The sequence below is a fragment of the Camelus dromedarius genome, chromosome 33, assembly GCF_036321535.1.
Source record: "Camelus dromedarius isolate mCamDro1 chromosome 33, mCamDro1.pat, whole genome shotgun sequence".
NCBI classification, from domain to species: Eukaryota; Metazoa; Chordata; class Mammalia; order Artiodactyla; family Camelidae; genus Camelus; species Camelus dromedarius.
Genome location: NC_087468.1, coordinates 14,201,079 through 14,216,722, shown reverse-complemented (window position 1 = coordinate 14,216,722; position 15,644 = coordinate 14,201,079). Strand labels below are relative to the sequence as shown.

The window sequence follows — 15,644 nt, the reverse complement described above, 5'->3', positions numbered from 1 at the left end:
TGCAGGCGTGTGGTACTTTCAGGGCTGCCATGAAGATTAAGAGACTGTGGATAAAGCGCTTAGCAGCAAAGTCTCTTAAAAACATGCCAAGGGAGGAATAAATGGTTTCCCTCTCGTTGTCATCCCCTGTCGCTCCCACCTCCACATCTTTCCACTCCGCTTTCTCCCGCCCTTGGCCGCCCCGCCCCGCCCCGCCCCGCCCCGCCCCGCCCCGCCCCGCCCCGCAGCTCATCTTCCGCCCGGAAGCCTGGACTCAGCGGCCGCGGCCGCGTCCCGCTCGCATGTCCGGAGCCCGGCAGCCCCGTCGCCGCCCGGAGCCTGGGACCCGGTAACTGGTCCCGGCCCCGCAGCCCTCCGGCCCTGCGGCCCAGCCTGGCGATTCCGGGGCGGGGATTGGGGTTCAGCCGCTCGCTCGCCTCCCTGACCGTCCCACGCGAGCGGGCGCCCTGGCAGCCGGGCCCCCTGCGCGCGCGCCGGCCCCGGGTCTCTTCCTCGGGTCCCCTCCCGTGTCCCCTCCCGGCGATCGCGGCGCCCTCCCCGGGGTAATCGGTAGCGAGACTTCTGAGCTCTTGAACTTATCGCCGTTTCGCTCAACCCCGGCTCCAGGGTGGCTGGGTCGGCCTCCCTGCCCCTTTCTTCAGCCTCTAGTTCGGGCGCTGCGACTCGGGGGAACCTAAGAGGGCTGAGGGTTTCCGATGCTTTGCACTTTTCTGCAGGGTTTGTGCCGTTCTCGGGGGAGCCCCGACACGGAGAAGTCTGCGAGGTTTTCAGAGGCTTATCCCGCAGACCTTAGCAAAACCTTCTTGGCCCAAGGCGGGGCCAGCGGGAGGACTGGTGCTCAGTGACCCCGGGAGGCCGGCGCCCGCCGTGGGCCGGCCTCGCCTCCACCCCAGGGGCGCAGCCTGCGGTCGGCGGTCGGGGCGATCATCAGCCGCCCCGCCCCTATCCCTGCTGAGAAAACCTCTTCGCCTCGGGGAGGAGCCCTTCCTGAAAGGTTTCCCTGCTTTGGGGCGGCCTCTTGTTTCTCTTGTTTTTTATCCAGGTTAGGGGTCAGAGTTTTCCTGACCTGCCTGCCGTCCGGAATAGGGCCCAGCTGAGTCACAAGAGCAAATTATAAAACCCCGCGCGCCAGAGGTCGCTTAGTCCAGTCCCTGCCCGATGCTCGCAGCCCCCGTAGGACAGCCCCACAAGAGCGCTTGATTTTCTTCCTCGCCTTCACCACCTCCTGTGGCAGCTGCTGGGCTCCTCAGTTTGGTTGACATTGAACCCAGGGGTGTATATTCTCTGTAGCTTTGCCCTGGTGGCCTGAGAAGGCTGCTCCATGAGGTCGTTGGACAGAACGGAGGTCGCCCTTCCCGGTGAGGACAGCCACCTGTGTGCTAATCAGTCCAGTTCCTCCACTGATATGTGCAGAGCCTGGTGTCAGGCCTGCTCATCTGTTCCGGGCCACTTTGCTCTCATCCTCCTTAAAGTGGGGAGCCCAGAACAGAGCCCAGCACCCCAGGTGTGCTGTGGTCCACCTCACCCCCATCCCCAGGGAAGCGTGTTCCGCAGTTTTCTCTGGCTGTTCCTCGGAGCCCTGTCAGCACCTGCTCCTGCCCTCTTGCCTGTGGCAGCTTCTCTGACAGCTCAATTGCCTCCTTTCCTTCAGTCTGGTCCAGGAAGTGGCCAGACAGGATCGCCCTCTGCTTACTCCATGGTCTTGGGTGGTTGGCATTGGCTGTAACCCTTGCCACAGAGTTACAGAAGTTCCTCCCTTTCCTCCTACCCTGGTTCTGCTTCGTGAGACACTGGGCCTTCTTTGCCTACTCCCTGCAGTTGGCTTTTGGAGGTACCCTGATTTCATTTCTTTGGAGTGCATCCCCATCCCGGGTGACCCTGTGCTTCATTTGCTTGAGACAGTTCTGGCTTATACCCATTGTCCCAGCTTCATTGTTATTAGTATCCACGTCCAGTTTTAAAAGATTCATGATTGGGAAAGTTAAATTTGTCTCTGTCTCTAAGTTGGAGGCACTTATGTTCACAGGCTCCAGAGCGGCATGTGGCAGCCCGTGGAGGACTTGCACTGGGCTCAGAGGTGTCAGATCTCCAGTCTAGGAAACCAAAATTCCTCCAAGTCAGTTGAAGGTCATTCCCTTTCTCACAGGTGGAAGGCTTCAGGTGATTTTATCGCCAGAGGGCAGGGGTTCCCCTCTGGCCCTGGCAGAGAAATGAATCTAAGCCGGTGAAGCTATATCTCAAATGAAGCTGGCGTAAGACTTCACAGAACTCCAGTCTCCCAGTCTGGGCACTTACCCTGGTGAGTGATGGCTCGGGGCCAGCTGAGGGGACTGTGTATCCTTCAGCTTTGTCCTGCAGGGTATTGAGCTTGGGTATCAAGTGCCCCTGGGGCTGTTCCCTCAGGTCTCCAGTGTCATGTGGTACGTCAGCACTCGGGGGATGGCCCCACGGGTCGACTTTGAGGGGGCCCTCTTCTCTGGCTATGCTCCAGATGGGGGCCTCTACATGCCCGAGGAGCTCCCACAGCTGGACAGAGAGACCCTGCGTCAGTGGAGTACGCTCTCCTACCCCGACCTGGTGAAGGAGCTGTGTGCCCTCTTCATTGGCCCTCAGCTCATTTCAAGGGATGACTTAACCGGTGAGCATCTCCTTCCTTCCTGCTCTCCCATCTTGTTCTTCTGCCAGCCCAGTCCCGCTCCTCCAACTGCCCCTACAGAGTTGCAAATCCATCATTTAACCCCTAGGAGGTTCATCCATCCTGCTCCCACTCACCTCCAGGGAGATGAATGCCAAAGTCAACAGCAGAGAACTTTTTTTTTAGTTTATTTTTAAAAAAACTCTTTCAAGACTAGGGGTATCACCATCAACCTGAGATGCTTGAATGTTGGGATATTTCCTTCCTGCATACAAAGCACCTGAACCTCAGGTTGCTGTTTTATTTTCTTGAATGATAATTCCAGAAAGGACTTTGAGAGGGTCCTGGAACGGCTTGTCTCAAACTGTAATGTGCTTACAGATCCCTCCTGGGAATCTCGTTAAAATGTGGATTCTAATTAGGTAGGTCTGGGATGGGCCTGAGAATTCTGCATTCCTCTCAAGTATCCAGATGATACTACTGGTGCTGGTCTGTGGACCAAGTGTATAATATAATGCATAGGGTGATGGTGAGAATCTGAGGCTGGGAAGATGAGGACTCAAAATGTGGTTGGAAGACTAGCTCTTATGGCATTGCCTGAGTTCTCATTAGAATTCTCAGATTCCCTCAGGCCTCCTGAACCAGAATCTGCATTTTCAGATCCCAGGTGATTGGTTTGCCAATTAAAGTTTGAGAAACACTACTCTGGATGACCTTAGCCTTAGGCAGGGTTGTACGTAAACCATCCCAAGTTTCTGGCAGCACAGGTGTGAGGTTAAGTGATGTAAAAACAAACAAACAAGCAAACAGCTTCCTATCTTTAGGAAGGAAAATTAGAAGAGATGAGACACTGATTTGTTTGTTGCATAATTGTTTAATTGAACCTCTGTTGGAATACGTGCACACAACAAATCCAAATGATGAAGAAGTTTATAAAGTGAAAAACAGAAGTCTTACAGCAGCAGTTCTGCCTCTGGGGGAGCCACTAAGAGGAACCCATGAACAGTTTGGTTCGTGTCTTTCAGACTTTTTCCTTAGGATTATAATAGACACACACACACACACACACACACACACACACACACACACACACACACACACACACACACACATTCAGACACAGCATCTTTTAGAGAAAAATTTCTGGTCTTTCTACCTGGTAGCAAGAGATAGAAATTTCAAATGTAAAAGTGTAAAGAGACTAAGAACTTGAGAGAAGAGATAATGCCCTTCATTCACTGTCCAACCTCCCCCCCTCCCCCCACAGGTCTGATCGACCGAGCCTTCAGCCGATTCCGACACAAAGAGGTGGTCCATCTGTCCAGGCTGAGGAACGGGCTGAACGTGCTGGAGCTGTGGCACGGGGTCACGTACGCGTTTAAGGACCTGTCCCTGGGCTGCACCGCACAGTTCCTGCAGCGCTTCCTGGAGAAGAGGAAGCAGCGCGTCACTGTGGTTGTAGGTGTGCGTTGTGCGCATGCGCGCTGGTGCCCCATCTTGCCGGTGTCCACCCCTAGGATGCCCTCCACTGATGTCTCGAGGAGTGTGTTGCTGGTTCTTCTAGAGTAGAGATCTTAACCTTCTCTTGTGTCACCTTTTGACAGTCTGGTGGAGGCTATGGAATCTTCTCAGAATAGTATTTAAAAATACATAAAATGCATAGATTACAGGATGCCAGGTTCACAGATGCCCTCATTTCAGTCTGGTTCTCTTGGAGGTTGAAGGACTCCAGATTAAGACCCAGGTTCCTACCCTCCAAGCAGTTAAGGTATAGATCTTGCCTTACTTGCAACAATGGTCCTAAAGGGGCCATTTCTTTCCTTTTCCATCTTCTTGATTCTAAAGGGGAGGCTTCCTCCTTCATCCCATCCAGGAACTTCTGGGGACACTGGGAGTGCTGCCATCGAGAGTGTTCATGGGGCAAAGAATGTGGACATCATCGTCCTGCTGCCCAAGGGTCACTGCACAAGGATTCAGGAGCTCCAGATGACAACGGTGCTGAGGGAGAACGTCCACGTGTTTGGAGGCAAGCGTGGGACAGAGGCTCCAGGGACAGCCTGGCCCTGCCTTGAGTGGGTCTATTTTGGGAGATGGGCTGGAATAAAACCAGTCAATTGACGAGCTGGCCATCCTTCCTCCTCCCTTTCTCTCCCCTTCCCTTCCCTCATCAGTCATGTTTTGAGGTTGATATGTGCCTTGGCTTTGCTCCGAGCAGGCTCAGAGACTACTGGAGGTAACGAATACATAAACCAATACTCACCATGTCGATCAGGCTAGGAAGCGCAGGCTTAGAACCATACCCCAAAGAATGCCACCTCCATGCAGGTTCAACCTGCCGGTGCCTCGGACACAGGCAGCCACCCGGAGCCATAGCCTGAGGCTAGTGACTTGGGTTTTGTGCTGCGGCACTGAGGTTTAGAGGGCAAAAACCTATTAAATAATTACTTTTAGAGAATGTGTCGTTACCTGTTGGCAGCTCACGCCCTCCCCTGCTGTCTAGAATCGGCTAAGCGCTGACCTTGGTTAGTAGGTCTAAGTATTTAAAATAGGAAGCTACTCAGGGGTCCCCATCGCTAGTAACCCCCCCTTCCTGAGCCACATGACAAATTGTGGCATTTTGTGTTTGCGGAAAGACAGAAAACCATCTCCTTAAGGTCTGGCCATCTATTCCCAGTGCGTTTAATCATCACGGGGGTCAAGGGTGTAGGGAGGTGAGGTGAGCTTGAGTGAAGCCATCCTTTAAATTTTTTTATTTCTACTTCTCACACCCCACTCCACCCCAAGTAGCCCCAAGGTAGGGATGGGACTATGAACAGCAGGGGGTCTTGGTGAGGTTTTCTACACTGTGGCCTGGGGCAAGGTGTCCAGGTGGCCAGGCTTGGTTTGATCACTCGTCTGGCAGGACAGCAAATGTGGTGAGAGACAGCGTCCCTTCTATGACAGCCTGGCCTCCTGTTATAATCCTGGAATTGAACCCAGGGCCTCCTGCATGCTAAGCGTGTGCTCTACCACTGAGCTAGACCTTCCCCCCCAAGAATGTTTTCTGTAACATCAGTTTTGTCAAGGTCCAAAAGCACAGTGAAAACAAACCTGACCCATGGGAGCAGCATGAATATTCTTTGTCCGTTTGTTAGCAAGTAAGCAGAGACCCCCTTGCCTCTTTCCTTTAACAAGCACATACACATTGCAGTGAAAAGTGTATGGTCCTAATGTGCTGCTGCTGGAGCTGAAGGGCATCTCTGTGGCATACATGTTCTGAGCTCCCGGAAGATAAGGCTGTGGCCTTTCAAGGAATTAGTTTTTGTTTCTAAACTGCTGCCAAGTTCTCCCTTTCTTTTCGGGAATCTTCTGATTTGGTTTCCCGGAGGATGTGGATAAATTCAGGAGTTAACATTTCAGGGAGTAGGGACGGGCCACCTGGACTATTGTGTGTTGGACACTGATGTTTTCTAAAGTCATTAATTTCCATACATACATGTATTTGATTCTTCTTAAGCATAGAGTAATCAGCAAGAGCTAGTTATATATTATTTGGGAGGTTTTTGGCTGAAAGTAACAGAAAATCTAACTCAGACTGGCTTGAACAGGAATGTTTTCCAGCACATATATCTGGGAGTCTAGAGGTGGGATGGGCTCCCGATTGGTTGGTTCAGTGACTCAGTAGTGCCTTCAGGGACCCTGGTTCTCAGCTCCATCTTCCAGTCCTCAGGCTCATTCCTCTTGCAGCATATGATGGTTACTTACGGTAACCAAGTGTCTCTTCCTGTGGCTCTTGTCGAAGCAGTGAATCTTTCCCTAGAACCCAGCAAACATCCCTCTTGTGTGTAGATCTGGAGTCAGTCCTGCAGCCTCTGCTGCTACACAGTGGTGACGGGTGGAATGAATAGTAACTTCAGAGCCAACTCTGGCACTTCCCCCCAATAATCTTACCCCCTTCTCCTCCAAGTTTGGATCCAATGGAGAAATAGACCCAAGTTTCGAAAAAGAGATCAATTTTGGCTTGATTGCTTGGTTGGGCTGGATTGAGAAATGCAACCTGGACTAGTAGCTGATTTGCCCATAAATTTACCCAGTAATTCCTCTATAAATTGGAGTGTGTACACACTCAGCTGAGGGAGGAGAAGCTCTGCCTGTGCAAGCTTACCTGCCACATAGGGGTAGAGGGCACGTAACCCTTGTGATCTCAATGGGAGAAGAAAGACAGACCACGTGAGAGGAGTGACTCTTTTCCCCCCAGCCCCTAATAGAGGACCGTGTAGTAAAGATCAGCGTCTCAGCATCTCACAACCTGATGAAGCATCCTTCCTTGCTCCCAGAGGGAGGGGAAGTAGGCGTGGAGCACCAAGAGGAATTCTTCCCCCAATATCCCAGAAGGCTGACATTTTATAACTAATTTTATATAACGGTAGAAACATTGGAAAGATGACAAGGAGATGAGACATGGTTTCTGTCCTTGAGAAGCTTAATTTTGAGTCTAGAATACCAGGCCAAGACACATGAGAGTAAAGAAACCAAGGTGAGCGAAGGTCGCAGCAGGATGGACTCAGCATGGGGGCCTTGTGGACCAGTGCTGACCCCCTGGGGGTCTTCATGCCCCTGATAGCTCCCCTCCTCTCTCCCCTGACAGTGGAGGGGAACAGTGATGAGCTGGACGAGCCGATCAAGGCCGTGTTTGCAGACGTGGCCTTTGTCAAGAAGCACAATCTGATGAGTCTGAATTCAATCAACTGGTCCCGGGTCCTGGTGCAAATGGCCCACCACTTCTTCGCCTATTTCCGGTGTGCACCATCCTTAGACACGGACCCCCTGCCCGCTGTGGAGGTGGTTGTGCCAACAGGGGCTGCTGGTAACCTGGCAGGTAAGGAGACCCCTGGGCGGAAATGGACTTTCCAGAAAAATGCCCGTGGCCCCAGTCCTCCCAGCTGCTCTTTGGCTGTAACTGTGAAGACAAAGGTTAAGTCCTAGGGGACACTGAGTCTGAAGGTGATGGAAACGACGCAGAAGCCCCCAGAACACTTCTGCCTCTCTCTCTGGGGTTGGGGGCAAGGGAGAAAGTGACGGGTTAACCTCCACATGCTCCAGCCTCCTGATCTGATGCGTTTGCTCAGCCAAGGGTGGAGAGACAAGGTCAAAGCTCAGCCGCTGTGCCCGGCTGGCAGTGCTCTCTTCCAGAAACAGGGACTTTACTCCCAGCCTCGGCCCGCTGCCTGCTGTGGGAGTGTGTTCTCCCCAGAGTCCACGTGACGTGGAAAGAGCTCTGGACTTGGGGCTCTGGCCCCAGTTCGGTCCTTTACGAGCTGAATGGTTGTCCCTTAGACTCAGCTCTTTGGCTGTAAAAGAGAGACTGAACCATTTACTGTATCTCTCAGGACAACCGTGAGGCACAAATAAGATCGTTTCTGTGTGTACGTGAACTTTGTGAGGGTCAGGTGCTGTGCAGCGGCGTGGCATTGAAGTCATTTCCTGGGCTGATGCTAAATGTTTGTGAAGCACTAGACGGATTGCATCAGGAATTGCTCTCAGCGCTTCTTGTGTATTAACTTGTTTGATCCTTGTGTGCCTATGAGGGGGACGATCCTATAAGCTCCATTTTATAATGAGGAAGCCGAGGCACAGAGAAGCCGGTCATTTTGCCCCTGGTGACACGCTCGTCAGTCGCAGAGCCGGGATTGCAGCCCAGACAGGCGGGCTCCGGAGTCTGCATCCTCTCGAGCTCGTGAGGTTACTTCCTGATGGGCTGGGTTACCGTTTCCAATGGTTCTGTCAGTGGCGTCGCTTCTGATGGGCACCAAGGATGGCTTAGGTGAGATCATGAAAGCATCTTAGCAGTCCTGACTCCTTCCACTAACACAGGGATGGAAGGAACGGTGAGCTGGCTGTTAGATAAGGACGTTCAGCCTTCTTCCCACACAAGGAGGAAGCCCACCACCCTCACCATTTGCTTCACCCCCAAGTGAGTGATGCCCCCTGCACGTGTCCCAGTGCCTGCCACAGTGCCTGGCACAAAAGTCACATTTTCAGAGGGAGCTCCAGTCTAGCCCTACCCCAGCAGCAGCCAGCCGCTTGACCTTAAGTCCTGGACCCGCCTGAACCTCCACTGCTCCTCTGTCATATACAAGGTGACATGAGGATCACATCAACTAAGACTGTGAAGGCGCTTTGCAAAATTAAGAGTGATATTGGGTGGTGTGGTTACCCCTAACTTTTTACCTACTCATCTGAGATAAACCGTTCAAGGAACCTTCCTAAACTTATGTTACCTTTCTGGGCTCTCTGTCTCTCAGGGTGAGGAACTCCTTGCTTGTTCCATGCAGACAGGAACTGCTATTACGGTGACCGGAGGGTGCTGCCCTGTCCTCCCCCAGTCCCTTTCCAGGACACTCAGTCTGCAGGCGATGGTTCCAGGAGGCTCTCAGGGGACAAGAGCATGTGCTCCGGACTTAGGCAGACCTAGTTCAGATCCTTACTCTGCCACTTAGCAGGCTTTGGATGGGCCATTTCAACCTCTCAGAACCTTTGTTTTCTCTTCTGCAAATGGTGGTGAGCGGGTGTGTCAGTGCCTGGCGGGGGGCGTGGCACGGAGAACAGTATCCAGCACAGTAACATTCTCTCCCCCTCTTTCTTTTTTCTTTTTTTTTTTTGTAACAACTTTATTGCTATATGATTCCTATACCATACAATTCACTAATTTAAAGCATACAACTTGAAAAAAAGAATGAAATAATGCCATTTGCTGCAACACAGATGGACCTGGAGATGATCATACCGAGTGAAGTAAGTCAGACAGAGAAAGATAAATATCATGTAATATCACTTATATGTGGAATCTAAAACATGACACAAATGAACTTATTTACAGACCAGAAACAGACTCACAGACACAGATGGTTACCAAAGGGGAAAGGAGGAGGAGGGATAAATTAGGAATCTGGGGTTAACAGATACACACTGCTATATACAAAATAGGTAAGCAAGGACCTACTGTAGAGCACAGGGAACTATATTCAATATCTTATAATAACCTATAATGAAAAAGAATCTGAAAAAGATACATATATGTATAACTGAATCATTTTCCTGTACACCTGAAACTAACACAACATTGCAAATCAACTATACTTCAATAAAATTTTTTTAAATAAAATAAAGTATACAGCTTAAGAGTTTTTAGTGTACACAGATTTGTGCAACCATCACCATAATCAATTTTAGAACATTTTCATCACTCTAGGAGGGAGCCCTGTTCCCAGTAGCAGTCATTCCTTGTCCTCCCAGCTTTAGGCAACCACTAATCTATTTTGCGTGTACAGATTTTTCCTATTCTGGACACTTTATATAAATGAAATCATACAATACGTGGCTTGTGTCTGACTTCTTTCACTTCGCATAATGTTTTCAAGGCTCATCTGTGTTGATCAGTGCTTTGGTCCTTCTCATGGCTGAGTGCTGTTGTATTCTATGCCTACACCACATTTTATTTATCCATTGATCAGTTAATGGACATTTGGATTATTTCAGTATTTTAGCTATTTTGAATAATGCTGCTATGAACATTTGTGTATGTCTTTGTGTGGATCTGTTTTCAATTATCTTGAGTATATATAACTGGGAGTAGATTTCTGGATCATATTAAAACTCTATGCTTAACTTTTAGAGCAATTGCCAGACTGTTTTCCAAAGCAGCTGCACTGTTTACATTCCCACCAACAGTGCATGGGGGTTCCAGTTTCTCCCCATCCTGACCAAGACTGGTTATTATCTGTCCATCCTACTGGGTATGACATGGTACCTCACTGTGGGTTTCGTTTGTGTTTTCCTGATGACTAATGATGTTGAGCATCTTTTCATGTGTTCATTGGCCATTTGTAGATCTTCTTTGGAGAAATGTCTATTCAAGTCCTTTGCCCATTTTAAAAAATTTATTTATGTATTTATTTTACAATATCATATTTTTTAAATTGAAGTATAGTTTATGTCCAATATTATGTTACAGGTATACCATATAGTGATTCACAGTTTGTAAAGGTTATATCCCATTTATAGCTATTATAAAATAATAATAAAATTGTAATATTCCCCATGTTGTACAATATGTCCTTGTAGCTTAATTTATACCTGATGGTCTGTACCTCTTAATCCTCCACCTCCATCTTTCGCTTCTGCCTTTCGTCTCCCACTGGTAACCAGTAGCTCTTTCTCTATATCTGTCCCTCTGTTTCTTTTCTGTTATGTTCACTAGTTGGTTGCATTTGTTTAGATTCCACATATAAGTGATATCTGACAGTATTTGTCTTTCTCTGTCTGACTTACTGCACTCAGCATACTGCCCTCCAAGTCCATCGATGCTGTACGCCAGAAACGAATACAGCATTTTACATCAACTGTTCATCAACTGTTCAACTGTTCTTCAATTAAAAAGAAACAAACAACCCATTTAAAATATGGGCAGAAGAACTGACAAGACATTTTTCCAAAAGAGGATATGCAGATGGTCAACAGGAACATGAAAAGTTGCTCAGCATCACCAGTACCAGGGAAATCTTCACCCATTTTTTAATTGGGTTGTTTGTGTTGTTATTGATGAGTTGTTCAGGGTTCAAGTCCCTCATCAGATATACGAGTCACAAATAGGATTTCCCATCCTGTAGGTTGTCTTTTCATTTTCTCGACAGTGTCCTTTGACACACAAAAGCTTCAACAAGCACAAAAGTTTCTCAATTTTGATGCAGTTCACTTTATCTGTTTTTCCTTTTGTTGTTTGTGCACTAAGAAACCATGATGCTTCTCCTCTTTTGTCTTAAGCCGGGTGCATTGCTCAGAAGATGGGTCTGCCCATCCACCTGGCCGTGGCGGTGAACTGCAATGACATCATCCACAGGACTGTCCAGCGGGGAGACTTCTCTCTGTCCAGGGCAGTCAAACCAACCTTGGCATCAGCGATGGACATTCAGGTGGGACCTGTGAGGAGGTGTGCAGGTCGGACCCAGGTGTTGGTTGGGTGGAGATGGACAAGGGTTGAGGTCAGTGTGACCCCCGGGACCCTGCCTTTCTGCCCAGGTGCCCTACAACATGGAGAGGATCTTCTGGCTGCTCTCCGGCTCTGACAGCCAGGGGACAAGAGCCCTCATGGAGCAGTTTGAAAGGACCCAAAGTGTGAGTCTGCCTGAGGAGCTGCACAGCAAGGTCAGTCCCCACCCACACAACATGGAGTGTGGAAAGAGTGCAACCACAAGATTAGACTTGGGGTTTGAGAATCTGTTCAAGGGAAGGGGACATTTGTTCCTCGAGTACCTGCTATGAGCTTGGCACTTCTGCAGTCACTTTCTGTGGATTTATTTGTCAAATGAGGAGAGGCAGTAGAAATTATTGGTTTAGAGTCAGATGGGGCTCAACTCCAAGCCAGCAGTGAGACCTTGGACCAGTTTCTTAAACTTTGGGCCTCAGTTTCCTCATCTATAAAATGGGGAAAATAAGAATGCCTACCTCATAGCACTGCTGAAGATTTAAGTCAAGTGATACCCATGAAGCACTTTGTATACTGCCTGGCAACATAGGGCTAAATATAGTAACTATTATTATTTTTATTTATTATTGTTGTTGATTTCCAATAATAATAACTAGAAACCACTTTTCCTATCCAGTATGAGCACAGACTATTGTTCTATTAACTTTTTTTGCCCATTTTTCAAATTGAAGTCTAGTTGATTTACAGTGTTGTATTAGTTTCTGGTGTACAGCATAGTGAGTCAGTTACACACACATATATGCCACTGAATATAGTTTTTTATATTAAGAAGGAGAAATTTCATCTCCTCAGAGTGGTAGGAGTCTAGTTGGAAGGGATTGCTTTTATTTTAATGTAGCCTGGTGATGGAAACTTATTTAATATTAAAAAGAGGATTTTATATGTTGAATTTACCTTTAATGTTCTCTACCACATTCCCACCGAGTGGCCATCCGGACTGTGTATACCTCCAATGACCAGGACCTCTCGACCTCATATATGCTGAGCTGGAATCTGCTACTTCTAGCTTGTGCACTGCTGAGCAGTCTGATTCCCGTAATTGGAGAGAATCTTATTTACCTGCTTAGCCTTCCTGGTTTCTTTAGCTGTCCCTTCCGCGTCATAATTTGGGGTAGTCAATGTCCATCTTACAGGGTTGTGCCCAGAACTGGGTACAGTTCTCTGGGCTCAGTCATCCACGCAGACTGGCGTGGAATTTCTGTCTTCAAGAATCTATGTTTCTTTTGATGCAACCTGTCAATCAGTTTGGGCTGCTGTGACAAATACCGCAGACCGGTGACTTATAAACCACACAGATGTATTTCTCACAGTTCTGGGGACTGGAGGTCTGAAATCAGGGTGCCAGCATGGCTGGGTTCTGGCGAGGGCCCTCTTCTGGGTCACAGACGGCTGCCTCACATGGTGGAAAGAGATTTAGCTCGCTCTCTGGTCTCTTCTTATAAAGACGCTAATCTCATTCCTGATGGCTCCAGCCCTACGACCTAATTACCTCCCAAAGGCTCTACCTCCAGACACTGTCACACTGGGATTAGGGCTTCAACATAGAAATCCGGGTGCGGGGAATGAATCATTCCTATAACACAACCAGATTTCAACTAACTTGGTTAATAGTTTGTTTTGACATCTGCATCCCCTTTCCTTGTGTCCATGAGATGCTCCATGAAGACAGACACCGTATCCCCCGATTCTTCCTTCTCTCCCTGGCTGTACACACAGAAGATCCTCCATCTGCTGGAACACATTCATTCATTCATTCTTTCATGTTATGTATCGATCATGAGCCAGGAGCTGTGCTAGGTGCTGGAGATACAAAGATAAATAAAATATATTCATTGCCTTCTGTGAACCCTTAATGGGTCAGGAAGGTAGCGAAACGATTTATAATAATACCCTATGGTCTCTGACGTAGTTGAGTATATCCAGGGTTTTTGGCATGTTGTCAGCACGCAGTGCATTTTCAGAGAACGATCAAATACACTGTCTACACCGAGGAAGCACCCACAGGGAGTCTTCCTCTGTCTGATGGAGGTGCCACCAGACCTGGGTGGGAACTGACAGAAGCTGTTCTCACACCCGCAGGAAGCAGATGCACCACCAAAAAAGCCCCAGGGATGCTCGAATGCCCTTCGCCTGTGTCTCGTCAGGTTGTCCAACAAAACTATATACCAATTTGCTGATTCATGAGCCAAATCCTAACTAAATGTATTGACCTGAAACTCAAACATATCCTTCCCCTAACTTGAGTGAATCTGTGTCAAACTGGGAAATGTGGGAAGGCAGATTTTTCTCCGAGTTGAATCTGAGCTAGTCAGTCTGAATGTTTCATTTGAGTTTCTGGTGTGTATCTGGCTGTGTTACCCGGTAGGATTTTTGGTCACCTTTCCCCCACATTCCCCCAGCCCTGCTGCCCACCCCCTGACCCCAGAACTCATCAGCTTTCAGAGGCAGTAGCGTCTGAGTCGGTGTCGGATGAGACCATCACCCAGACCATGAGCCGCTGCTGGGAAGAGAACTGGTACTTGTTGTGCCCTCACTCGGCCGTGGCCGTGAGCTACCATTACCAACAGACAGACAGGCAGCAGCCCAGGTAAGGGTGGTGGGCGCCTGGGTCACGGGGGGCCCGCTGGCTTTCAGTGGCCCTCCTCTTCCCCAAGCAGGGGAGACAGGACTGTGAACAGATGGCTTTTATGAGCGTGATGGGTACAGCGGGGAACCGTGTCCTGAGAACTGTGGCCCCAGAAGAAGAGGCATGACGGATGTGCCAGTGGAGCTGGGTCTCCAACCAGGAGGAGCAGTTCGCTGGCAGAGTCACTGCAGAGAGAAGTTCAAGTTCATCTGTCTCTTCCTCTCTCTTTCTCCTCCATGTCCCACCCTCCCCCACCCTTCCCCGTTCCTGCTTCTCCCTCCTCGCCTCGCCTTCTTCCCCTACCTGTCCCTCTGGCTACTGGCTTCGGCGCGCCTGTTCCCACCTGCCCAACCCCACAGCCCTCCCCGATGCTGTCTGGCTCCCGCCTCTGCCGCCAAGTTCCCGGAGGCTGTGCTGGCCGCCGGGCTGACCCCAGAGACCCCCCCGGAGATCCTGGCCCTGGAGAGCAAGGAGGCGCGCTGCGCCGCCATGCGGAAGGGTGACGACTGGACGCTGATGCTTCGGGACACGATTGAGAAGCTGAGCCGGCAGCAGGTGATCAGTGCCTGAACGCCCCGGAATAGCCAGGCCGGGGCTGGCTTCCTTTAGGCTGCGGACCCGGACGCCGTGCCCTCCGAGCTCTGTACACCTCATCCTCGTTGAGAGTCGGTGCAGGAGGTTCTCAAGGGGCTGCTGAGCGCAGTCTGGACCCAGCCGGCTGTGCTCTGCGGCTGCTCTGGGTAGTGCCTGGTCACTGGAGACGGCGGGGGTCGTGGGTGATGGATGGCAGTGCGCAAATGAAACAGGCTCCACCTCGGCTCCAGGACTTTGGACCCCAGGCCCTATACCTGTGCAGGTGGGGGCCACTCACTCCATTAACACATATTTGGGGCTCATGGTCTCTGAGCCTTAGTTGATCTCGTCCACAAGCCACATCCAGAGGTCTTGGCCTGCCTTGTCAGAGGTTTCCATCCTGTTAAAATGTTGGGAATCCCTGGAATAAAAGTGCACGTTCTGTGTGACAGTGACTCTGCATGGGCTGTGGGCGGAGCGTGGTGGCTGGTGATGGGGGTGCCACCGTGCGGGCCGCTCCACTGCTGCCCCAAATTGGGGAGGGGGTAGGGGGCACCTGGGGTGGTGGATGGAGCTGAGGCTTGGGATCTCCAGTCCTAGGAGGTGTGGGGAAGCATGGTCTCAAACTGGGTCACGTTGCCCTGTGGCTCTTGTATCAGGGTCACCATCTTTATTAAACCAAGGCGTGGCCACAGCAGTGAGAAGCAGGCCCTCTTTAACCACTAAACGACGTCCAAATGCCTACATTCCCTTAGGTACCTCTGTCATCATGCTGCCCCAGAGAA

General features: G+C 50.0%; 1 protein-coding gene across 4 annotated transcripts; it reads left to right on the top strand.

Annotated features, from left to right (window-relative positions):
* Positions 1 to 218: 218 nt before the first annotated feature.
* On the top strand, positions 219 to 15,308 carry THNSL2 (threonine synthase like 2). 4 transcript variants are annotated; one of them, XM_031441289.2, is made up of 10 exons: positions 219 to 328; positions 2,147 to 2,299; positions 2,492 to 2,638; positions 3,903 to 4,093; positions 4,481 to 4,661; positions 7,263 to 7,493; positions 11,438 to 11,586; positions 11,693 to 11,818; positions 14,096 to 14,247; positions 14,646 to 15,308. In XM_031441289.2, the coding sequence occupies exons 3-10, from the start codon at positions 2,506 to 2,508 to the stop codon at positions 14,854 to 14,856; spliced, it is 1,374 nt and encodes a 457-aa protein (XP_031297149.2). In that variant the 5' UTR covers positions 219 to 328; positions 2,147 to 2,299; positions 2,492 to 2,505; the 3' UTR covers positions 14,857 to 15,308. The 4 variants fall into 4 exon arrangements, with proteins under 4 accessions (XP_031297149.2, XP_031297147.2, XP_031297148.2 ...); XM_031441287.2 differs by having other exon boundaries at positions 2,404 to 2,638; XM_031441288.2 differs by having other exon boundaries at positions 2,404 to 2,638; positions 3,903 to 4,097; positions 4,509 to 4,661.
* Positions 15,309 to 15,644: the final 336 nt, after the last annotated feature.